General features: G+C 36.7%; 1 protein-coding gene across 2 annotated transcripts in view; it reads left to right on the top strand.

The window, feature by feature from the left end:
* The window catches only part of PDCD6IP (programmed cell death 6 interacting protein), a 57,352-nt gene extending 33,594 nt beyond the window's left edge, over positions 1-23,758 (top strand). For both annotated transcript variants that reach the window (XM_057706775.1, XM_057706774.1), the window contains exons 11-18: positions 4,139-4,250; positions 5,320-5,489; positions 9,850-10,098; positions 10,451-10,585; positions 11,777-11,871; positions 17,797-17,920; positions 19,071-19,264; positions 20,188-23,758. In XM_057706775.1, coding sequence (XP_057562758.1) covers positions 4,139-4,250; positions 5,320-5,489; positions 9,850-10,098; positions 10,451-10,585; positions 11,777-11,871; positions 17,797-17,920; positions 19,071-19,264; positions 20,188-20,362 — 1,254 coding nt within the window. In that variant the 3' untranslated portion in view covers positions 20,363-23,758. The remainder of the gene's footprint in view (positions 1-4,138; positions 4,251-5,319; positions 5,490-9,849; positions 10,099-10,450; positions 10,586-11,776; positions 11,872-17,796; positions 17,921-19,070; positions 19,265-20,187) is intronic.
* The last annotated feature ends 2,562 nt before the right edge of the window (positions 23,759-26,320 follow it).

The raw sequence follows: 26,320 nt of genomic DNA, 5'->3' as shown, positions 1-26,320 counted from the left end.
TCTGACTTCAGAGCATTTTCATCCCCCAAAAGAAGCCCTGTACCCATTAGCAGTCACTCCTCATTCCCCCTTTCCCCTTGCTCTTGGCAACCACAAATCTGATTTCTGTTTCTATAGATTTATTTATTCTGGACATTTCAGAGAAATGGAATCATGCCTTTTGAATTTGCCTTTTTTTCACTTAGCATCTTTTCAAGGTTTATTCATGTTGTAGCATGTATCAGAACTTCGTTTATTTTTATGGCTAAATATTCCATTGTGTGGATATACCATATTTCATTTATCCATTCATCAGTGATAGATACTTGGGATGTTTCCGCTTTTTGGTTATTCAGAATAATGCTGTTATTTGTGAACAAGTTATGTTTGAGCACCTGTTCATCTCTTGGGTATATACATAGGAGTGGAATTCCTGGGTTGTAAAGTAATTCTGTGTTTAACGTTTTGAGGGACTGCAAAACTGTTTTCCAAAGCAGCTGCACCATTTTACATTTTTACCATCAGTGTATGAAGGTTTCAGATTTCTGCACATCCTTGTTAACCCTTATAATTTTTTTTTAAACTATTTTATTTTTGGCTGCGTGTGGTGGTCTTTGTTGCTGCACGTGGGCTTTCTCTGGTTGTGGTGAATGGGGGCTACTCTTCGTTGTGGTGCACGGGATTCTTGTTGCTGTGGCTTCTCTTGTTGTGGAGCTCAGGCTCTAGGTGCGTGAGCTTCAGGAGTTGTGGCACGTGGGCTCAATAGTTGTGGCTCACAGACTCAGAGCGCAGGCTCAGTAGTTGTGGCACACAGGGTTAGTTGCTCCATGGCATGTGAGATCTTCCCAGACCAGGGATCTAACTTGTGTCCTCTGCATTGGCAGGCAGATTCTTAACCACTGCGCCACCAGGGAAGGCCCCTTATAATTGTCTTAAAAATAAAAACAAACAACAGTGAAAAGCAGTCATCCTTGTGGGTATGAGGTGGTATCTTATTGTGGTTTGACTTGACCTTGTAGAAAATTCTAAAATTAGGAGTTTGACAGAGATTGTATTGAATGTTTAGTTCCATTTGGGAAGTATTGCTGATCTCAACAGTATGAAGACTTCCAGTCCATGAACAGAGGCTGTCATTCCATTTATTTTGGTCTTTAATTTTTTTCAACGATGTTTTGCAGTTTTCACTGTACAAGTCTTCTATCTCCTTGGTTAAATTTATTCCTGAGTGTTGATATTTTATTCTTTTTGGTGGTCCTGTAATGGAACTGTCCTTCCTGTTTGGATTGTTCATTGCTAGAGTATAGAAATATAGCCGATTTTTTTGTATGTTGATTTTGTATGCTGCAACTTTACTAAATTTGTTTATTATCTCTAATATTTATTTCATGGATTGCTTAGGATTTTCTGTGTATAAAGTCATAGCATTTGCAGTAGAGATAGTTTTGCTTCTTCCTTTACACTTTTGGATGACTTTTATTTCTTAGTCTTCCCTAATTGCCCTGGCCAGTGCAGCGCTGAATGGAAGTGGTAATAGCCTTGTCTTGATCGTGATTTTACGGGGAAAACTTGCAGTGTTTCACTATTAAGTGAGATGTTAGCTGTGGGTTTTTCATAAATGGCTTTTATCAGATTGAGGAAGTTCTTTTCTGTTCCTAGTTTGTTGAGTGATTTTGTCATAAAAAGGTGTTGGATTTTGTCAAATAATTTTCCTGGGTCTCAAGATGATTATGTGTTTTTTTTCCCCTTCATTTTACTAATATAGAGTATTATATTAATTGATTCTTTGATGTGAACCACCCTTGTATTCCTAGGATATCCCACTTTGTCATGGTGTAGAATCCTTTTAATATGCTGCTGGATTTGGTTTGGTAGTATTTTGTTGAAAATTTTGCATTTATATTTATAAGGGATATTGGTCTGTAGTTTTCTTGTGTCTTTGACTTTCAACTTGTGTGTCCTTATGGTTGTGTCTTTTGTAAATAGCACATAGTTAAGATTTTTCCTTTTCCGTTAGTTTGACAATCTTCATCTCTATTTGTAGAGGGTTAAATACATATATATTAGCTGTGATTATTCATATATTTGGAACATGTTCTTCTATATTTTGTATTTTCTACTTGTCTCACTCTTTTGGTTTCCTTTTTTTTTTTTTTTGGTCCCTCCTCCCCTAGCTTTCTCCTGGTTCTATTGAGTTTCCTCTCTTTCTTTCTTTCTTTCTTTTTTCTTTTTTAACAGTAGCATGGAAATTGTACACTTATTTTTCTTCCTTAAAGTTCATTATAATGTGTCTGGGTGTGGGTTTACTTTCATTTAAATTGCTTGATGTTCTCTTGGAGCCAGTGAATTTGAGGAATTATGTCTTTCATCCATCCAGGAAAGTTCTTGGTTTTCACTTCTTTGAATATTGCTTTTTCCCTAGTCTCGTTATCTCTTTCTGGATCTCTGATGTTGAATCTTCTCACTTTATTTTCTGGGTCTTTTAACCACTTGTATTTTCTGTTCTCTGTGCTTCATTGTGTATGATTTCTTCTGGTCTGTCTTCCAGTTCACTAGTTCTCTTCAGTTATATTCAGCAGTTTTTAACTCTCCATTAATTTCCTAATTTTTTTATTTTATTTTTTTCATTTCCAGAAATTTTATTTGGTTCTTTTTCAGTTCTCATTCTTTTTTCTCCTGTCATACTTTTATCTATTGTTCTAAAAACATATTAAATATATTTATTTTATATTCTTTATCTTATCTCAGTGTGTGTAGTCTTTGTGGTTTGGTTTTGTGATTTATTTTTGCTGATTTTTGCTTATAGTGGTTTATTTCCTCTTATTGCAGTGTTGCTTTTTTTGGGGGGGGATGTGTTCCCATATATATATGTATATATTTTTGGTGTGCTCCTCTTCCCCTCTCCCCCTCTCTCCCTGCCTCCCTTTTCTTTCTGTCTGCCTGCCTGCCTTACTTCCTTCCTTCCCTCCCTCCCTCCCTCCCTTCTCTAATTGTGCTGTGCAGGCTGCAGGGTGTGTGGGCCCTGTAGTTTGTAGCACCTGGGCTCTCCTGTTCAGGTGCTTGAGCTTAGTAGTTGTTGTGTGCTTCTTAGTTGTCCCATGGCATGTGGAATCTTGGTTCCCTGACCAGGGATGGAACCCGCATCCCCTGCATTGGAAGGCAAATTCTGTACCACTGGACCACCAGGGAAGTCCCTTCTTTTCTATTTAGAGCCAATGTTCAGACAAGTAAGTTCCCTTCTCTCAGGCAGTTTTCCTTTTCAAAAATTCATCCACTGAGTGTCACCCATTTGGAAGTGACTAAGTTTGAGGGAAGGTCGTGCCTTTGACCTAACCTCCTACTCTTAACACAGCCACACCTGTGTTTCATGTTCTGTTAAATTCACACTCTAAGCCAGTAGAGAATGTGTAGTAGGTGAACTATGGACAGTAAGCCAGTTCCACCTTGTGGCCTGTTTTTTTATGTGGTTCACTAGTTAAGGATAGTTTTTACCACTTCTGGAGAACTGTAAAAAAGGAAAAAAGAAGACGAGTATGTGACAGAGGCTATAGTCCACAAAGCCTAAAATATGTACTCTAATGTTTGACGTAAAAGTTTGCAGACCTCTGCTCTCCGCTATCAGCATTTAGCAGATACCGTTGACTCTAGCACTTGTGTCCATTACGGGTGGATTAGCACTTGTGTTTCTGGCCCTCTGCTATCCTGTATTCTCAGCTGTGTGTTAGAAAGGCGTTTTTTTATGTATTAATTTTCAGTTTGTTGTATTGGGATTGAAGTCTAAATCTTTATTTTCATGAATTAATCAATTTTCTCTGTTTATGGCTTCAGAGGTCTAAAGGCTATTTATTTTAATCTTAAGAAAATGTTTGTTCAAAGTAGTCTTGGTACATGGATGTACATAATCTCTTAGTCTTTCTTAGTTTTACTGAGTAAGGTAATGGCTAACCTAGCCTTAAATTTTTACAAGATTTTTTTGTTGAATATATTATGACTTGGGTTTCTGCAATCGAAGTTATTGCACTAATTGATACTTTAGCCAGTACTATAGGAGTAGTCCCAGCTCACTAATTCTCACCTATATTGAGTATGACCATTTAAAAAATGTTTTAAATTTTTACACCAGAAATGATATTTCATTGTTGCTTTGCCTTCATTTTAAAAGTCATTAAGGCTGTTGGATGAAGAAGAAGCAACTGATAGTGATTTAAAAGCAAAATTCAAGGAACGCTGGCAAAGGACGCCGTCCAGTGAGCTCTATAAGCCTTTAAGAACAGGTAAAAATGTGCATTTATGCAAATGACTTTCACTTGAGTAAGTTCTAAATTTGGATCCACATGTTTTGCTTGATTGAAGTAGGTTCCAATGTAAATGTGTTTTTACTGAAACTGCTATTATGAAGATCCAGGTGTTTTTCTTCAGTTCTGTGTAACATAAAAAATAACAAAGGTAATCCATGTTCATTATGAGAAGTTCAAATTCTTAAAATAAAAATTAAAATAATCCTGTAACTCTCATTTCCTGTTCCAAGCTCTATGAATATTTTAAAAACATAAATGAGATTGTATGATATATATATATATGGTTTCGTAATTTCATTTCACTTAGTAGTGGGTAGTAAAAGGTGAGTTTTTTTTTTTTTTAAGCTCTTTATTGGAATATAATTGCTTTACACTGTTGTACCAGCTTTTGAGGTACACCAAAGTGAATCAACTGTATTTACACACATATCCCCATCCCCTCCTTCCCGCGACTCCCTCCCGCTCTCTCTGTCCTGGCCCTCTAAGGCATTACCCATCATCGAGTTGAAAGATGAGTTTTAACAGTTAACCTGAAGCCAGATTATTATTTTTAAGACTTTGAATATTGTGCTTGTTAAGATAAATGATGTCTAGACTTGTTTTATTTCTCTGTAAAAGTAATATATTGAGATTTTTCTAAAAATATATCTGCTTTTCTTTTAAGTCAAATTTAAGGAATGATCCTTTGAGAGAGAATACTTTTGAAATAAGTTGTACCAATTTTTGGAGTGAATGTTATCTTTCTATATTCATGAGCTGTAGGAGAAGATTAGACTAATGTTGATTGGCTTTTATTTGGTGGACAGTAACCACAAATATATTTTAAGGTATAACTGTGCTTTTGCTTTATAATTGATTTTGTCATTTTTCCAAAACCAAAAATGCAAAGTCTAACAGGAGCTCAGTTTCTATTATCTAGTGAATTGGGGCTTATAGAAGGGGGAAACAAGTAAAGTTGGAGAACAGAGTTAAAAGTACAACCAGCTCATACACATTACTGTTAAAATCAGTACTGTGCTCTTTAACATTTTTTTTTCCTGCACAGAGGGAAACAACTTCAGAGCCGTTTTGGATAAAGCGGTGCAAGCAGATGGACAGGTGAAGGAGCGTTACCAGGCTCATCGGGACACCATCGCGCTCCTGTGTAAGCCGGAGTCGGAGCTGAACGCTGCCATCCCGTCTGCTAACCCAGCGAAGACCATGCAGGGCAGCGAGGTGAGGACGTGCGTTCTCATGTGGGTGATCATCTGCTTATGAAAACCATGTTCAAGCCATTATGTACAATGAATTGCCCATTTTTTTCTTCTTACCGGCATCTTTTAAAAAATGCTCATGTGCATTGAGGTGGTTTTTAGAGTAGCATGATGTATACACTGTGTAAAAAGTAATTATAGTAATAATGCTACTATCCTGTAGTAATAATTTCCATTTATTGAATGCCTCTTTTGAACTGGGTATAGTATTCTAGGTACCTCATATGTTCACGGGTTTCATTCAAATTTTGTAAAAGGGAGAGGCTTGGAAGTATGGGAACTTCCTTGAAGTGGAAGGACTGGATTGGCCAGGTACTCTTCTGACCACAGATGCTGTGTTTCTTACATCATTCTATACCATCTTCCACTGTATTCCACTGGGAGTACCTCTGAAGGGAGAGTTATCAAGGTGTGCATGTTAATAAATGGGTCATGTCATCATGACATTTCTGCTGGTACAGGAAGGAGAAAATCAGTAGTGGGGCCTGGGGAGAGTGTGGGCTGATCACCGTGGAGTAATGTAGGAGGATAAGATAGAGGCCCTGCAGTTCACAGGAAAATAAGCCAAAGGTAAGTGCTGAAAGGTAGTGCTGGTAAGGCAAGAGCTAGTGCTGAAAACGTCTTGAAAAAGGTGAATTTCCTGGGATAGTAGTTCTTGGAGTTTATCATTGTCATTCCTTATTTGTCTTGGCACAGAAGCATTTCATGTATTTACTCGGCCAAGACTTAATGGAGAGCTGCTCTGTAAGGCACTAGGCTGGGTGCACATGATCCAGTGTGGTGGGCAGGACACACACAAGGATAACTGTAGCACAGTGAAGAAAGTGAGAGTGTCACAGCTATACCGTGAGGATTTAGGTGACGAAGTACTTACGTTCCAGCATTTGGAGCTCCTCGCTTAGGAGCCTTCTTAAGAAATTAGTACATAATGAGAACAGTAGACAGGCCAAAAAGTGAACATGAGTAGGATCCGAGACGACTGAGGAAGTGGGTGTGTCCAGAGTGGCTACCGCAGCGGAAACCAGCCCCCGAAGCGGAGAGAAGACGTGACGGTGGATGTGCACAGAAGCTGCATCTCAAGGCAGGGGGACCTGAGGGAAGCACTGTCAGTCAGATGCTTTGAGGACATGGGGGAGAAAAGGAAGGTAGTTAGAAGATTGATTTGTGAAGAACAGAGACTGCAGACCTACAGAACAGCAACACGTTCTGGCCCCTTTTTATTTTAGATAAAATATCTCTGTTTAGTATCCCTTTTTTTTCTGTTCAGTGTCACGTACGTGATTCAGAACTTCTATGGCTTTTGTCCTTTGATGCTTCTGCTTTCTATAGAAAAGCAAAAATGTTTTTTGCTGAGCAAAATCAGAGTGAACATGTACTGATGTGTTATTTTATTCAGCAGTAGCTGCTTTTGTTAATCCATAGTGATATTACATAGGGGAGGAAAACTTTTACAGTCAATATGAAGTTCTTTTACTGAAACCAGATTTTCTGCATAGAGGTGACCAATGATTTTCAGTGTTCTATATACATTCATTCATCATGTGTCTTTATCAGAAAAGGCAAACATCATGTGTTTATTAAAGCTTTTTCAGATAGTTGTCATTGTAGTTGATGACACATTAGGCAGAGTTTTTATGAGAAAAACTCAACTATTTGAATTGCTGATTATTAAAGTGATAGAAAGTACATATTTTATTAAGAAGTCCAAACATAACGGGTAAGGCTGTTTTTTCTTTCATTATGAAGAGGCCAACTATGTAGTTATTTATCTTTGTTCTGTTTGGGCATCTGGTTTTTGGGTACTTAGAGGATCTTAGTTTCTATACTATGTAAGAGACAGTCTATTTCAAGGTAATAGTGTTCTTGACTTTTGGCTTTGTTTACTAGAGTGTTTCTTAAAACCAATTCTGCATACTTCTGTTTCTCCTCCAGCTTTATTTCACTTGGCCACTTAAAAACTTTCTAACTTTTGTCAGACATAACTTATATATAGAGGAAAATGACATTTCTTACTCTCCTAATAGCCAAGCAACCTTCACATAGGGTCAAAGTCATGGTTGGGGTTCCGTTATCAGTTTAAATATGCCAACAGATAAAAGTATCACAGCCTTTTCAAATTTATGTGCTGTTATATCCCCCCAGTACAAAATATGTCACATAGTTACAGAGATTATAATTCAGCAGAATAAAGGATACTTGAATTCTTGGTCTGTTCCTCTCTGTTCTTCTCTTCTTGTCTGAGGGCTTAGGTGCGTAAACCTCTTTAGTCCACAATGCACACGAAGTATAGAGTTAAACGATGAAACCTAACTAACAGTGAATAATGATGGCTGCTGCTGATTGAACAGTTAGCCTGTGTTAGAAATAACATTGAGCACTTATGTGGATTATTTCAGTCTTTCTAATGGTCCTGATATATAGGTACTGTTATTATTCTTGTTTTGCAGATGAGAAAATTGAGTTTTCCAGGTAAACTGCTCTTGGTTACACAGTAACTAAGCCGATTATATTCACTAAGGGAGTGTAGTCAGAGTTGAAATATTTTTTTCTGTGTCATCATGTTTCACTTTTCTGGACAACTAGGTTCATTTTGTTGCTGTATTCACATTTTGATTTAATTTTGTGTTTTGGTTGTGTTAAAGAATGTTCATGATTCAAAAGGTTCATGCAGAGAAATCTCATCCCTGTTCTTTCCACCTTCTTCTCATCTGCTCTGAGTAACAGTATTCATTTGTTTCTGGTTTGTGCTTAGTGCTTTTATTTTTGTGAGAAATACATATGCACACAGATATACATAATATGTGTGTGTGTAGCTTTATATTTTGATTTCCCTTCTCACTCAAAATGCGACATACCATACATATGCTTTTATACCTTTTTTCATTTAACAGTATACCCTGGAAATCATTTGGAAGCAAGACTCTGGTCCACTTTGTCTAACATCAGATTCTACTAGATCTCTTTAGTAGACTTTGCCATGTCCATCCTGGTATGATTCTTTCTCCTCTTCCTTCCTTTTAGAGTGTCTGTGGTTTGATGCTTCTTGGACCTCTAGGAGCATTTCTTTGCACTGCTCAGTATGTTAAGAGACCCTGAATTTAAGATAGGACACTTAGGAAATACAGTGGTAACAGAGGCCAAAATGTAGAAGAAACTTGAGACTTTTCCTCAGGTCTTTGGTTTTCACGTGGGAAGGTCGCTCTGGACCCTCTTGTCAAGGAGCTGATAAGGCCGTGGACTGAAGAGCTGGACAGAGCTTCTTAGAAACAGGCATTAGGTGAGCAGATCCTTTGGAATTGAAAGTGCTGCTGTTAAGAAGGAAATCAGGAGTGTAGATGGGGTTCATGGATGGCCCCTTCTTCCTACATCTTTCCCACTTTCTTTCTATGAGCATCCCTGGGGCAAGCAGAGTAGGGGGATCGAGGTTGCTGTTCTCCCTGTTGGTCATCCCAGAAGTCTGAAGAGATGTGAGGGAAGGGGGCAGCTCGCGAGTGGCCTTAGAGGGCACTTGAACACTCTTAACACTGTTACTGCAGAGGGGTGTTTATGAATCATGTGGGTGTTAGTCATAGACTGCCTGGATGAGTAAGAGGCAAAACTCATGATGTGAAGAGAGATACAGAATCCACCCCCTCTTTCTCTCCCAGGATGTAAGAGAAACATATGGCTTATAGCTTTTTTTCTGTTTGTCTGTCTGTCTCTCTCTCTCTCCAGTGCTCTCTCCATATATATCTCTATCTCTGTTTCTGTATCCACGTCTCTCTCTCTCTGAATCTCGCTATGTTGGCAAAATAGGGTATCTCTTAACTTGACAAAAACATACCTTCCCCTACCTCATGACAAGGACGCAGTATAGTGTAGGACGCAGTATAATGTAGGGAGGTTAAGAGATTGGTTTGGAGTTAGGCAAACTTAGGTCTCAGATCTCACCTCTGCTCCTTTAGTAGCTGTGTAACCTCGGGCATGTTACTCAATTTTTCTGAAACGCAATTTCTCCATCTGTGGAATAGAAGTAATAAATGTATACTCTATGGGGTATTGTAAGGAATACGTTAACTTATATTTGTAAAATGTTTAGGACAGTGCCTGGCACATAATAAATGGTCAGTAAATCTGTTATCTTTATTGCTGCTGCTGTTGTACTCTGAATCCACTAAAGGTACAGATTTAGATCTGTAAATAAAACTGATGTACAGTTTATACCTGGCTCTCTGAGAAATCATCTCTCCCTGACTGTGGTGAACCTTTGTATATAATTCCCTTCTTGAAATTGGCTTCTGGTTTTTTGGGCAGTGCAACTAAAAGTTTTTTAAATTGTTTAGGTTGTAAATGTCTTAAAATCCTTATTGACAAATCTTGATGAAGTAAAGAAGGAAAGAGAGGGGCTGGAGAATGACCTGAAATCAGTGAATTTTGACATGACAAGCAAATTTCTGACTGCTCTGGCTCAAGATGGTGTGATAAATGAAGAAGCTATTTCTGTCACTGAACTGGATCGAATCTATGGGGGTCTTACAACTAAAGTCCAGGAGTCTCTAAAGAAACAAGAAGGACTCCTTAAAAATATTCAGGTAAAGTTTATATACTTTGATAAGATCTTTATTAAAAAAATTACAGGAAGGATAAACCTGGACTAAATCTGTATCCATTTAGGATTGTGTTTTTTGCAAGTGTTACATATTAATAGAAATCTGTAAACATTATTGGTTATATTTTCATGCCCACTGAATTTGTGGTCTTTTTTACTTAAGGAAAGCTGAAAAGTACTGCGTTACTCCAATAGGAATATGTTAGGTGAATATCTGATAATAACTGCTTGTAATCATGTAAGATTTTCATAGTTGGGAAAGTATCAGTACAAATGTTATGAACCATATTAATTTGAAAAATATATGTAACTGCATAAATCTTTCTTTTAACAAGGTCTCACATCAGGAATTCTCAAAAATGAAACAATCTAACAATGAAGCTAATTTAAGAGAAGAGGTTTTGAAGAATTTAGCTGCTGCATATGACAACTTTGTTGAACTTGTAGCTAACTTGAAAGAGGGCACAAAGGTATGAATCACAAAAGAAACAAGAGCTAACTAACCAGTGTGGATGTGAAGATATAGTTTGGGAAATTAATTGGTATTTCCAGTTGGATCAAATCATTCTTTATCTTGAATTTCTTAGCTTTAATGACTTTGGCCCCTGAGAACTCTGTAATAAGTGGGAGAAAGCTTAATGAAGGCGGCAGTATTTCATGGGAACTTTGCAGAGTGAATTCTGTATTTCACCAGGCAGTAAGAGGGTATGTAGGCATTCATTCTAGGTAGCAGGAATTAGCACAGGGATATCAAAAGTCAATGATGCTTTGTTGGGAGATAGCAAGTTGGCCAATCTGAGTGAATTATGAGGGAAGAGGAGTAGTAGTCAAAGCTGATATGTGGTGGGGAAGGGGGTGTGTATGGCTTTTATGTTCTGTGCTGATGGTTTGGATGGTGATAAGATTCGTGATCTGCCTGTGTCTCAAGAGTGCTTACTAAGTATGTTTAAGTATTTTCTTGCTTTTCTTTTAAATATTTTAGGGAAATGCTTATGTTTGTTTTTACCAATTACTTTGCTTTTGAGGGAACAAGTGATTTTTAAGTTTTTCAAGTACATAATTCCTTTTGGTACTTTAAATCCATAATGATCACTTAATAAAGTTATCGTGATACGCATATGGTAGATATAATGTAAAACCTTCTAAAGAGAGCATAGAAATACTGCCAAAGCCTTCCAAAGAGAGAGGATGGTAAAATGCCATTTTAATTTGATTTAAAACGCTTTGTTGAAATAAATAAGCTGAGAAAACTCTCCAGAGTGCCTTTGCAAGTTCTTCTAAGAGTTTCTGAAATGATGCCTGCATTTTTGAAGTGAAGGTGTAAATCTAATACTTCCACTTAAATAGGTTTAGGGTCTTTATTAAGTAGTTGACTTTTCTCTAGGAATTGGGAACTTGTTCATAATCATGAAACTTTTAACTTGTTGCCACTTAATTTCTGGTGACAGTGCTTTCTAATGATTTTATTATTTTTATTTTCTTAGGGAATCTTAGGTCATATTTAATATTAAGTTACTGGACTTAAGTGGTATGACTGTGTCACATGCAGAGGATTTTAGCTCATTAACTTTAGCTGTTGTTGACAAATGAGCTCTAGATTGTATTCCTCTTAGATTAAAAATTGTTCTGGTTTATCACTTGTGTTTGTTCTTTGTTCATAGTTTTACAATGAGCTGACTGAAATACTCGTCAGGTTTCAGAACAAATGCAGTGATATAGTGTTTGCACGGAAGACAGAGAGGGATGAACTCTTAAAGTAAGTTTATTTTGGGTATCAAATTGTACTTTTTTTTTTAAGGACTTTTATTGAGATATAATTGACATACAATAAACTGCATGTATATATTTTAATAAATTTATTTATTTACTTATTTATTTTTTTATTGACTGCATTGGGGTCTTCATTGCTGCACATGGGCTTTCTCTAGTTGCTGTGAGTGGGGGCTGCCCTTCATTGTGGTGCGTGGACTCCTCATTGCAGTGGCTTCCCTTGTTGTGGAGCATGGGCTGTAGGTGTGTGGGCTTCAGTAGCTGTGGCTCATGGGCTCTAGAGCACAGGCTCAATAGTTGTGGTGCACGGGCTTAGTTGCTCCATGGCATGTGGGATCTTCCTGGAACAGGGATCTAACCCATGTCCCCTGCATTGGGAGGTGGATTCTTAACCACTACACCACCTAGCAGGTCCAAACTGCATATATTTAAAGTATACAATTTGATATTTTTTTCTTACTAGTAATGAATATATGGCATTCCCAATCTCCGAATTCAAATTGTACTTTTGAAGTATTTTTCTTTAAAAAATCATATTCTTACTACCTCTTTTAAAAAAATCATATGTAGAGACTTTTGTGATGAGTTGGCAATGTGAGTTAGCAATTTCCTTCCTTTCCTCCATGGTGTTTTACAAAGCAACAAGCAAACAACTGTATGACCCTGGGACAAAAGGATGAAAAGGAGTAGAAACTCTAGATGTAGGAATAACAGTGATGTCACAGAAGTGATAACAGAACAGCTCAGGGTGACAAATCTTAGGAAATGCCAATAAACATAAGCAGTTTACTTGAAGTGACAGGAAACTAGAGGCACAGAACATGAGGGAGGAGATGGGTATAGCTCAGAAAATGTCGGCAAAATCACTTTCTGCAGGGGCTTACTGGGAAAGCTGGGCAAGCAACAAAGGAGTGGAGTAATGAATAGAGAGTTGATCCAGCGTTGATACAAAGATACCATATTCATCAAGGTGAGAAAGAGAGCAAAATTTTACAGAACTTAATGGATAAAGAACATTCACCAGAATAATGTTGTCATTTTACCATGAATTAAAAAAAAAAAAAAAAAAGGTTAGGAAACAATCACTAAGGATCACCACAAACAAATGCCAGAACTCAAGGAAAATGGTAAGAAAAGAGGAGGTGATAAAACATGAAGTGTCAGGATTCAGGAGACAAGTAAAAGAAAGAACAAAGCCATCGCGGGTATAAGATGAAAGGGGAGGAGCAAAAAGGAGAAAAGACAATGAAGAAAACACAGGAGCACAAACTAGAAAAGAAGAAATCAAAATGAAGTCAAAGTAAGGAAAGGATTAAAAAAGATTAGAGAAGGTGGGCAAAGAAGATCCAATATATGTAAAATTGAATTCCCTTCAAAGAAGAAAAACCAAAACAGCAAACAGAACAAATATTTAATGATATTACTCAAGAACATTTTCCTAAAATAAGACTTGTTGAAAGGGTGTATCATATGGTCAGGAGAAATGAACAAGAACTGTTGACACCCCAGCGTATAAATTATTGGTCTTAAAAGATAATGGCAGAATCTTATTAAGGCAGTCAGGCAAAAAGATCAGGTCATTTTATAAAAAGGTGAAAAAAACTCAGGCTGGCAGCACTGCATGCTAGAAAAGAGTGGAATGATGGCCATTGGAACTCACGGGAAACAAATATGAGGCAGAGACTTTATATCCAGGCAGCCTGTCCTTCAGGTGCATTCAGAGCCATGTGCGCATTAGTAATGATTGCAAAGGAACCGTGAGCCTTCCTTGAGCCCTTCAGGTGACCTGACCATCATTCTTGCCTCTGTCCATGATTAAACAGTTTCCCGTTGACGAAGTGGGAGAAGTTAAGAGCTGCTTCTCTCTACCCCCCAAGAAAGAGCAGGGCCAGTTGTTTTCAGTTTTTCTACTAAACCTTTAAAAAGCAAATAATTAGAATGCTTTTTAAATGGTTCTAGAGGTTAAAAAACAAAACAAAAAACCCTCCAGATTAGTCTTACTGATAAGTAAATCTGACAAAGATTAAAACAAAACAGTCTTCAGAGCAGTTTCATTTATGAATATGGATGTGAAAATTCTAAATGAAATACTTGCCATTGATAATTCTCCAGTAATATTAATAAAGAACCATGTTAAAGGGGGAGTGGATGTTTATTCCAGTAATGCAGTGATGGGTTCTGTATTTTTACATCTAAGGAGAAAAAGATTCTCTTCACAGATGAGGAAAAAGGATGAGAAAATAACTGTTCTGGTACTCAGTAAAATAGGAATTGACTTCCTTAACATGAATATATATATATATATGCATGCATATTTACAATAGATCTATTTATCTGTTTATATCTGCATAAAACTCAGCTTCATGGTTAATGGGAAAACACTATAAACATTCTCCCTAAAGACAAATTATTTAATATTATATTGGCAATACCAGCCAACACCATTAGACAAGAGAAGGAAATTAGAGATAGAAAAATTAGAAAGGAAGAGGTAGAACTATCACTACTTACAGACTTTATGATTGTACATCTTGAAAAAACCCAAAAAAATCAACCCCCAAACTCTGCAAATAACAGAAGAATTGTTACTGAAGATAGGTGATTATAAAAATAATTTGTAGAAATCAATAGCTTTCATACAAATAAGCACATAGAAGATACAATGGAGGAAAAGAGCACTTAAAATAGCAGTAAGAAAGATAAAATACATAGGAATAAATTTGTCATATATGAGACCTGTATGAAGAAAACTTTGAAACACTATTCAAGGACACAAAAGAGGACTTGAGCAAGTTGGAAGAGGTATCATGTCCTTAGTTAGGATGAGACAGCTTCATGAAGATGTCAGTTCGAAATACACTTACATATTCAGCATAATTTTGATTTAAAAAAAAAAATCAACAGGTTTTCATTTAAAACTAGATAAGTTGATCCTAAAGCTCAAGTAGAAAAACAGTTAAACAAGATTAGCCAGGAAAACTTGAATAAAAATAACAGTAAGGGGAAACTAATTTACCAGATATTAAAATATGTAATATTGTCTCTAATTAAAACAGTGATACTGGCGCATGATTAGACCGAAGACAGAATAGAAGATAGTAGATTCAAATACATATGTGAATTTAGTGTAAAAAAGGATCCTAAATCAATCAGAAAAAGTTAGAGACAAGTGCCTAGCCATTTAGAAAGCAAAAGTTATTTTTACATCAGAATAAGTTCCAAATGGGCCATACTTGAAATGTATAAAATGAAACGAGAAGAGAATATGAAAGAATTTCTTAGTAAAGCTGAAATACGGTCTTTGTAATTCTGACTTAAAATCCAGAAGCCATAAAAAAGGGAATAAGTTCATCATAACATGATAAGCAGAGTCAAAATGTAATAAACGGGGGAAAAATATTTGAAAAATATTCATGGGCAAAAGGTAAATTTATCTTATTTATAAGGAACTCCTGCATATTAGTGAGGAGGAAAAAAACCCAATAGAAAAATTGGCCAAGGTTGTGCACAGAAATTCTGCAGTGGTTCTTAAGCATATGAAAGCATACCCTCGCTCAATATAAAATAAATATGAATTAAAATTACCCTGAAATAACATTTTTTAGGGATTTCCCTAGCAGTCCAGTGGTTAAGACTCCATGTTTCCACTGCAGGGAGCGTGGATTTGATCCCTGGTTGGGGAACTAAGATCCTGCATGCCATGCAGCCCAGAGGGGGTGCGGCAGTGGGGGGACAACATTTAACATTTTTCAGATTGGCAAAAATTTGAAAATTTGATAACGTGTTTTATTGGCACTCGTTTGGGAGCAGATCTCATCTGCTGCTGTGAGAGGACACACTGGTGCAGTCCTTGTGTGGGGCACTTGTGTGGGACCCGGAAAGGTCTGGATAACAGATGCATACATCCTTTTAATCCATCTATTCTGCTTTTGAGAATTTACTCTGAGGGTGTATTAGCATATGCTAGAAATGACATTTATGAATGAATTCATTTCTGAGTTGCTTGTACCAGTAAAAGAATAGAAACAAGTCAAATGTCCAGGCTGGGAAATTAAGCTGCATCTGTACAGTGAAATACTATGCAGCTATTTGAAGAAAAAGGATGTTTTCTGTTTACTGACATAGAAAAATCTCTAAGATAAACAGTTAATGGTAAAAAAAAAAAAGTTACAGAGCAGTGTAAAGTATGCTTTTTGTGTAAAAAGGGAGAAGATAAAAATACACATTTCAATTGGTTTATTTCTGATAAGGAAGCTCTGGTTCGTAAGAAATAAAGAATGGTGGCTGGCTGGGGGAGTGAATGGTGAAATGAGAATTCGTAGATAGTGGTCTTTTACTTTTTAGTTTTTGAATCAAGTGAATATATTACCTTTTCAGAAAATTATATTAAATTAATCTAAATAATTAAAGGGATTTCGTATGTTTTTTATAGTACCACCAAGTAGTCTAATTTTATTTTTGAGATTGTATCCATACCCCTGGGCTATTTTTTTTTCCAGTCATAGAACCCTTTGTTCAAACTCAGTCTTGCAGAGAAGCCCAGTTTGTGAAACAGATAAAAATGGCTCTGTGATTTAATAGCTTTGATTTATGTAATTAGTAAGTGGCTAGGAAATTCTCATTTGTCCTATATAAATGTATTATTTACTGCAGTCATCTCTGGAGTTTATCAAAGGAAAAAAATACTATGTCTTATATGTTTTATAATATAATTATACATGTTAGATATTTTTATGATTAAATATACTCAAAATCTAATCAAATAATTGTAAAATGTAAGTAAATAAAATATTTAAAATATTAAGTATAATTGTGTGTTATATTTACTATATGTGTTATACATATACACATAATATATATTAGATGCTTCAAAATTTGACCTTTTCAAATTTTAATATTGACTAAAAACTTATAGTTTATATTGTAAGGATTGATTATACATTTACAAACATTAAGAAGTAGTTTTGATTCTTGATGAATGTGTGTTATTTTTCTTTATATATGAAGTGTCTAATTTATCTTCCAACTGGGATTGTTTTTGAGAGTGAAAGTGTGGTCTGGGGGACTCGGGGTTGCTGTTAATCATTACACAGGACAATAGGTCCTGTCGCAGACACTTCGGGACACGTCATGTTTACTGCTCTGTGCACGTGAATCAGCGCAGTGAGAAGTTGATCAATACCAAGTACTTCACAGAGTGTATTTTACTTTAGGGTTTTGTTTAGTGAGATTTTGGGATGGATTCCAATTTACTGTTAGAGGAGACTTTAAAATATTTTAAAAAATTTTAATACTATATTTTAATGGTCCTTTCAACATCTATCTTTAATGAATTTACCTTAATAATAGATTGAGGTATCTTTTAACATAAAATATCTCAGTGCCACATTTTTAATATCTTCAGAAAGTTTTCATCAAGAAATTTGCACAATGATTTGAGTAGGTTAACTTCCTCACCTGTTTTGTTTTCTGTAAACACTGATATGATACAGTGATTAAAATATTAGCTAGGTGGCTATGAACAGTTGTGGTTTTCTGATAATTTTTAGATTATTATGTTAGGAGTTTCTTATCTAGGGGACCCCCTCTTGTTAGAGAGAGGGCAGTTTCTTAGGATCACTTACTCAGTTTGACATGTTCCATAATCTGGCTCTAACTGTGATCTCTGAAAAAGTTTGCCTTTTTCCCTAGTCTTCAGAAATAGAATAAAAACTATTTTATTCAGTAATAGGAAGAAAGAAGATTTCAGATAGTTGTAGTCAAGAACAGAAATGTAGTATATTTTAAAATACCATCGTTGTTTTGAGTATATTTCCTGTGTTGCATACGTGAAGAAAAGAAAGTAAGAAAAAGATCTGGTTATTTTGTATGTGTTGGTTTTCAAAATTCTAACACTTCTGTCTTTAATAAGGGACTTGCAACAAAGCATTGCCAGAGAACCTAGTGCTCCTTCAATTCCTACACCTGCATATCAGTCCTCTCCAGCAGGGGGGCATGCGTCAACACCTCCAACTCCAGCGCCAAGAACCATGCCGGTCAGTAAGCAACCATGGTTTTGAAATGGAAGTTTTACGTGTTCTTGAAAGCTACTTGCTGTAAGGGATAACACAGATTTTACATTGCAGAGGTCTGGTGGTCACCACTTTGATCAGGTGACCAACCCCAACCTTCTGTTGTTTTGCAGTGTAAAGAATACAGCATCACTCATGAGGTCTTGCCCCAAAATGTTTAACTTGAATCTAATTACATCTTTAGGACCAACTTTCAGTTTATAGCAAATAATAGTGATAAAACCAGAAATTAAATTATGCCATTAGGAACACTTGGACAGTCTAGAACTGGGACATTCTGTGAGACACCTGGCTTGGTCTTTTCCAAAAGCAAAAGTCATAGAAAGAAAAAAAATAGAACGGAGGTGGGGGTGGGAGCATATTCTAGATTAAAAGATTCATAATAATTGAACATAATACATGAACCTCAATTGGATCTTGGTTCATAGACACACCTAGAAGAGCTTCTGTGATAACTAGGGAAACTGGAATGTGAGTGGATGCTCAGTGATATTAAGGAATAATTATCAATTTTCTCTGGGTGCAATAGTATTGTGTTTATGTAGGAGAATATTAGGACTTGTATGCTGAAGTCTTCAGGGCTGGTGTCCTGAAGTTTGCAACTTAACTTTCAAATGGTTCTGCAAATATATAGATAGATCAATACATGGATATAGCTATAGATAAAGCAGATATGGCCAAATGTTAATAATTAATGAATTTAATTGGTAAATTTGTGATTGTTTAGAATAGTATTCTTTTAGGTTTCCTTGGTGCTTGAAAATTTTCATATGAAAATGCATGGGGCCAGGAGGAAAGAACAATAATAAACGGCACCTGACCTGCTCCTTCCTCCCACCTCAGATGTCTGACCATTGGTGGGAGCGGTAGTGAGCAGAATGATTAAGTATCAGGCATCAGGAAAAGAACAGTGGCTATGCAGCACCCACAAATTGGAGAATTATTTTTCAACTGCAGTATGTTTCTAGAGTAATAAGCTCGCATTTAAGAATGGGAATTAGAAATACATTTGGTTGGATTCTAGAGTTTCTCATGAGCCCTCATTTGTTTTAATTGATAGCAATTTGACAGAAACCTGACGCATTTTGTAGTCAGTGCTGACTTTTTCTTACAGCCTACTAAGCCCCAGCCCCCAGCCCGGCCTCCACCTCCTGTGCTTCCAGCAAATCGAACTCCTCCCGCTACTGCTCCAGCTCCAGCTCCAATGAGCACTGGGACCGCTGCACCAGCTCCGTCACAAACTCCTGGTTCAGTTCCCCCTCCACAGGCCCAGGGACCCCCATACCCCACCTATCCAGGGTATCCCGGGTAAGGCTGAAACTTTGTATATCCCAGTGAACTGGCTACTGTTTCTAGCTCTGGTTAGTCTTTTAAAAACAAGCTCACCCCTTCTCTGAATGGAGGTGTCATGAATAAATAAGCTACCTTGTCAGCTCACATAGAAATAAAAGTAAGTTATAGTCACTTTGAGTAGTTGAATAGCCATTTCACAGGCTTATTTAATTTGTTTTTAGTTTTTACATATTGGGTTTATATTAAATATATCTCTTCTGTATAAAATTCAGAGTGTTTCCTTGGTCATCTTTATTTAGGTGATGAAGAGGTAGGTGCCTTTCTGAACTTAGCCTAGCAAGGCTGATGAAGCCTTCTTTACATACCTGCACTTTGACTTCTTGGCATTCTGAGCAGCTCTTGAACAGAAATCTAATTATGGCATGTGCTTTCTTAAAGAAAGCTGTCTTTGTGATAATTTTTTGAATCTTAAAAATCCAGACATTTAACTACCTTTTAAGATGTCTTCCAGACTTTGCTTAGCAAGTACATTGTATCTTCCAAATGTTAAGATTTCGTAAATAGTTAATTTATAAGCATTACAGTGAACATTGAATCTTGTGAAACAGAAATGTATTAGATTGCCACATTAGAATGAAGGGTCTCTGTTTTTATTCCTTGTTCATAGTTGAATACTTAGTCTTATTTCCTTCAACAATCTTATTTTCTAGGTAGTATTAAACAGTTTTCTTTCATTTCAATTAATAACAGGATAGAACACTTTTCTCTAGCAAGAACCTTGAAACAGCTGTTTTTTCTCTCTGCTGTTTTCTAATAAAACGAGAAATAGAGAAAAATGGCTTTCTTGAAAAGACTTCGTTGCAGAATAATTATTATATGTTTCATTTTCTAGTATTTGATTTACCAATGCAGCTTTTTTGTGTTCTTCTTCCCATCAGGTATTGCCAAATGCCCATGCCCATGGGCTATAACCCTTACGCCTACGGCCAGTATAATATGCCATATCCGCCAGTGTATCAGCAGAGCCCTGGACAGGCTCCGTACCCGGGACCCCAGCAGCCTTCATACCCCTTCCCTCAGCCCCCACAGCAGTCTTACTACCCACAGCAGTAATATGTCTGCTCAGAAGCTCAGCTGGTTCAGTTCAAAGGGAGAGAAATACCAAGCCTGCAATAAGTGTACTAAACTCCACGCTCTGGTTAATATAACGTACTCTGCTGTACTGAATGCAGTGTATAATTTCTGTCTGCGGCTAGAAGCTGTGCCCCAGTTCCACATTTGATTGCACATGGGCGATTTGCTGCTGTTGCAGTATAAACACTAAGTATAATAGGATTTGAAATAAATTACATTACAGTTCATAACAATCAAAAATGAGAAATTAAGCCCACAAGTGAAACGTTTGAAATTATTATACGTATATCTACATAAGACGTGATCGGAACATCAGATGCTTACAATGATGGTTTAAGTACTGATATTCAAGAAAACTAAGTTATCTTTCTCTTTTGGTTTATTGATTTGGTTTAATTTTCATTATGCTATTTTGCGTAATCAAACCATTGTAAATCTTATAATTTAAAAATAAATTCCTTAAGAACAGTTGTTATTGTTACGTTTTGTCATTGATTCTCATTCCTGTCTAATTTCTTTCTGGTATTACTGTCTCATTTGATATGTACATAAGTTAAACAGATCCTGTGTTAAGTGCATGATTAATGCAAGTTGACAGGTTCAAGTGCATTTTATAGAAAAACCAAAAGAATAATGACCATAATTTATCTTTCATGTGCTGATTAGTAAATTGTGACATTTATTTTGAAAAATCCTATATAATGTGGAAGAGACACAATTGCTACCAAAGATTCTTCAAATAAATATACAAGTAAATATATATATTTAGTTTTATTATAGCTTCTCCAAGAAATTGATACAAATTCTGATAATAATTTTTTTCTTTTTTTCATAATCTGGTTAAAATAAATACATGTCATTAACAATGCTGTCTAATGTAATGGAATTGTTCAAAGAAAATTTACTGTACCCTTCCATTCCTTTTTTTCCCACCTTACTGTCTTAACCTAGTAACATTTAATGCACAATGTGTATGAATAGATCTAAGCCCTTTCATTTTTATGCTCCTAAAAGATTGGACTATTTTATAATTCAGGGAGTGCACAAAGCAATTGTTGGGAGCATATGCAAATTCTGGAATAGGCTGTGTATTTAATATTAGTCTCTGCTGTTAGGATAGCTAATCACTGTATAAACCTCAGTGAGACTTGCCTAGTGGAATGCATAGACATGCATCATGGAATGAGAAAATGAGAACAGAATGAGTTGTCTGATATCCTAGTGGGGTCTGTTCTGTGTGGGGTTCATCTCAGAACACATCAGGCGTATGAGTAGATTTCCAATGAATCTGTTTGTTTTCTAAGTTTTAATGGTAACCTTTTCTTGAATTATTATTTCATTTAAATGATACTGTCAGTTGATCCACTGTTGTTTTCATTTGACAGTTTGGGTTTATATTTTACATGTGGGACTGAAGGTGTGATTGTAAAGGGAGTGAATTGGTTTAAAATATATGTATATTTTAAAAAATCTTACTTTGTTGTTGTATGTAGAAAACATGAAGGCATGTTACTTCAATATAAATGACCTTTACATGGAATACTGAAATTGGTTTAAAGTTCAGTAGTTAAAACCTTGGCAAAAATAGTTTTTTACATATCATAGCTAAGCTTTATTAATGTGGGATCATCAGAATATGACATGGGCTTGTTTGACTCTTGTGTAAATGGCACTTAAGTTCCTCCTTCTTATCATTCAAGGTATCATTACTAACATAAGATACTCAGTGAGATTAGGGATATTCCAAATTGCTGGTTTATAATTTTCACTAATGCAGAAAAAAATCAAAACAAAACAAAACTGGCCTGAATATTCTCTTGGGGAAAGAAGGCACTAAAGAATAGAGTAAGTGCATCGGAGGACCAAAAGAGAAGTTACAAGGCCATTTAGCGCATTCCCTTGTGCTAGGCTAGGCCTGCTCTCTGAGAGCACGGAAAGATGGTTCAGAAACTTTAGGGAAGGAGGCTCCACCGTCCCTGGTGGCAGCCTCCTCAGCATACCCAGCTCGCTCAGCTCTGTTAGCAAACCCAGGCCCACTCCCTCTTGTTGGTTCACTCATCCTTTAGGTGATTGAGGATGCTTTCTTTTGGCTACCTGTCTCTAGGTACAGATGACCAGCTTTCTGCAGCCCTTCCTTGCTGGGTGTGTCTTCATAGGGCCGTCTAGTTTCATTAAGGTGGTTCACGGAAGGAAGTTTCTCTTACGTCTGTTTTGCATTCTAGCAAACAAGAAGGAAGCCCTCACTGGGATTTTTTGTTGTTGTTGTGAGCAGACTTTTATCCTTTGCTTAACTTCCTGTATTCCACAAAATACCCTAAAAAATTGTGGATGAGATAGGAGAGTATCACACTGGTTCAGGTATGTTGTCCCTTGTTTATAATTAGGCTTTTTGATTACCTTCCTAAACTAAAGAAAGGACACTATTTCTGTTTTATTTATGTTGGGCTTTGGAATACTATTTTAAAATGGACTATAAGTAATGAAGCCCTGCATAGGAGCTGGTCTGAAGTGGGGGAAAAAACTAGCTCATTTCTTATTCCTAGTTGAAAACATGGCTTGACTTCTCAGTCTGGTGTAAAGTATTGGTCTACTCCTTGGTCTTTATTCTCATTTAAGAAAAATAGTCATATGTTTCTGCAAACCAGTCAGTCTTTGTGAGATCCGTGCATCCAACTTCTTTGCAATTTACAATCCTTTCCTCCCCAAGTCTAAAGTAGTTACAGAGAAAAAAGCTTTCACAGATCCTCTGTCCCTGATTTTCTATCCCAGTCAGCAGCCTATTAAGTCAAAAAAGATTTTAAAAATGTTTTCCATTAGAGCTTTACAGTTTGCAAAAGCACTTTGTACACATTTTCTAATTTCATAAACATGGCAAAATGGAATTTGTTACATAGGCTTCAGCTTGTTAGTGGGGAATTTTTTTTTTTTTTTTTTTTGATCAGTATATCTTGGAAAATCTTGCTACAACCTAACAGCATCTTTTTTTTTTTTTGACCCTTCAGCAATTATTAGTTGATTCACAGTACAGAACAGGTTACAAAGTAGGAGAAAAAGTGCTATAGCATTATAATTCCTAGTTTAAAAATAGACTTTAGAACTAAATGGTTGATTATAAGATTTACATGGAAGAGCAAAGAAGGAAAAATTATATTTTTAAAGAAAAAGAGAATATTCAGGCTTTATTTCTGGTATGAAGTTTATATTTTTAAAAAAATCCTATATTATCACACCAGAGATTTTAGATTCTTTTCTGGTTACAAACATTGCTGGTAGTTGGATTATATTTTTATTGTATTCATTTCTCTTAGGGGGAAAATTGTAAAGAAAAGGTTCCAGATGAAATGTATCCTAGAAATAAAAGTTGAAAGATTCTTACTTCCTTGTAGTATGAATTCTTATTTAAAGTGTTTATCCTTCAGCTTTTATATTTCTCTTAATTTCTTTGACAAACAGTGGGTTGGGAAATAAAAAAATACCCACTTTGGCTAACTGCATGAGACTATGAAAAGAAGACAGTGTTTAAATGTTTCCTTACAGCTGCCAGCCCTGTAATTGCTCATGGATGGACCGTGATTTTCATCACTTATGATTTGACCCAGATCTTTCAGATGAGTAATCTTTTTTTCAGGTGTCATTTTTGGGGTCAATCTTTGGAAATGTTTTGTGAGACTACCATAGACAGTTGATCAAGGAAAGGGGGATGGTGCAATGTGTTAGTCTTTAAAAACATTTCTTATTTTCTTCCTATTTCTCCCATGTTTTAAGGTCAGAGGCAGCTGTTTTACTGTGTAGCTCAGAATACACAATTTATCAGAGAATGTGTGCATTTTGTATGTCTTTCAAGTACGTTGAAGTTGAACAAGCTAGCTCCAGAAATGAATCGATAGTCTGAATCCCTATTATATACATTTAAAATGACTATTGGGTTTAGTTAAATCTTTTCTATTTGTTTTCACTTATCTGGTATTTGGATTGGAGAGTACAGAGTTCTCACTGAGGGGCTTGGGAACCTAGATGTGTGGGGTGGGAGGCCACAGGGATCTAAGGAACCCTCCCTGAACCTGGGGTTCAGCTGCAGCCTAAGTCTAGGACAGTGACCTGAGGAGCTGTGCTGCTGGGGCTGCTTCAGTTAATGACTGCAGGGTTTGTGGGACTGGCCTGGGCACTGCCTGTGAGTAGACGGGGACTAACCTAGAGCCTGTGTGCCAGAGAGCCTCCGGCCCCTGCTAACCAGGGTCCCAGCCACGGACCACTCTTGCCTTTGCAGTTACTTCATCTGGGGCACCAAGTCGCCTGCCTTAGCACTCTGCGCACAAGGGACCCTGGCTCGTGTCAGCTCTGTGGCTCCGAAGGACACCAGTGATACAGGTGCATAGGTTCAAGTCTGTTACCTTTGTGTTTCTTTTTAAGTTTTCCTGTATTTGTAACTCTTTTAGTCTCTACGCATTTTGAAGCCTTGTGATTCATGTTTATGCCAATTATTGTGAACATCAAGTGACCCTTTTTCACTTTTTAATATATTTTATTATCAATATCACCAGCTTTTTTTGTTGTTTTGTTGTTTTAGTTTTTTTTCCTTTCTGGATAGATTAGCAATTTGTTTTTTTTTTTTTTTTGTTATCGCATAGGAAAGTTTAAAATAATTTACGACCTTGTTAAAATTCTAATCACATGATCTTTTGACATTTTGTCTATTTGGAAAAAGTATTTTGTCCTTTCTATTTCGTTTTCCTGTCTTTCATTGCTCGAATTATGTTTTCTTTTTTTTCTAGTTATTTGGAACACTAATACTCTTATTTTCTTGCCCCCCATCTTCAGCCAAATCTTGTCTTTTTCATATATATTTTTGTAAACAGGGTTTCGACTTACATTGTTAATGTATTATTCTTACATTATGACCTTTGGAATGTCAGCTTGGTTGCTTCTAGTTTTTGGCGATTATGAATAAAGCTGCTTTGTGCTCAGGTTTGTGTTTTCCTCCCAGATGCTGGCTCCAGTGGCTTCTGCTCCCAGCAGCCTGCGATTCTCTGTCTTCATCTGTGTCTCCAGTTTGGGGAGTTTTGCCCCTAGTGACTTCAGATCTCACCCTTATATTCTGATGCACTCTGTACTGATCTCCCCCCTCTCTCTCTAGTCCACTGCTGCTGTGTCCCACTGGTACCGTGGTTGCCTACTCTTATTTCATGTAATAACTTGCTCAACATCAGCTCTGTACTTACCAGTGCTAAGGACTATACTGTCTTTAAATAATAATTCATTTGTTGCAGAAGAACCCTATAAAAGTGGTACATATGTATTTTTAAAATTCATACTCACTCTACACAGAGGAGTTAACTTGGAGAGAAGTTTGAGCAACTTGTCCATGGTCACATGGCTGCCGAGTAGCTGAGCTGGGGCTCTTTCAGCGGCCGCCTCTGATCTGAACCTCTACAGTGACAAACATAGCTTCCTCTTGTGTGCCGTTGCTACTTCTAAAAATAGCTAACATCTACTGAGCACCTGCCACATTCCAGGTCCTCTTCTAAGCATTTAAAATCCATTACCTTATCTTAGCTGAGCAGTCACTAGTGAGGTGGCCAGTAACTTCATCCCATTTTTCAGGACAGGAGGAAACAAGGCACATAGGGGTTGAGTGATGGAGCCGGGATCTCACTGAGATGAAAAGTTAAAGGCTTTCTAAAGTTTCTCCTGTCTCTTGGAGTATTTGTTTTATAGTAGGGCATCTGCTCTCATTCATCACATTCATGTCCATTCACCTATTCATTTTTTTTCCTCCCCAGTATTTCAAAATTATATATTGAGAGACTTGATTATTCTAGGTAGGGAATACAACTGTGTCCTCAAGGAATTTATATGCCAAGAAAGAGTGAAATTGAACTGGGAAGAACGATAGGTTTAAGTGTGAATTTGTGGGCATTCTCCATTTCCTTCTCTCTC

This window comes from Hippopotamus amphibius, chromosome 13, assembly GCF_030028045.1.
Source record: "Hippopotamus amphibius kiboko isolate mHipAmp2 chromosome 13, mHipAmp2.hap2, whole genome shotgun sequence".
Taxonomy (NCBI): Eukaryota; Metazoa; Chordata; class Mammalia; order Artiodactyla; family Hippopotamidae; genus Hippopotamus; species Hippopotamus amphibius.
The sequence above is the reverse complement of the archived record's forward strand: the minus strand, read 5'-3'. Positions and strand labels throughout refer to the sequence as shown.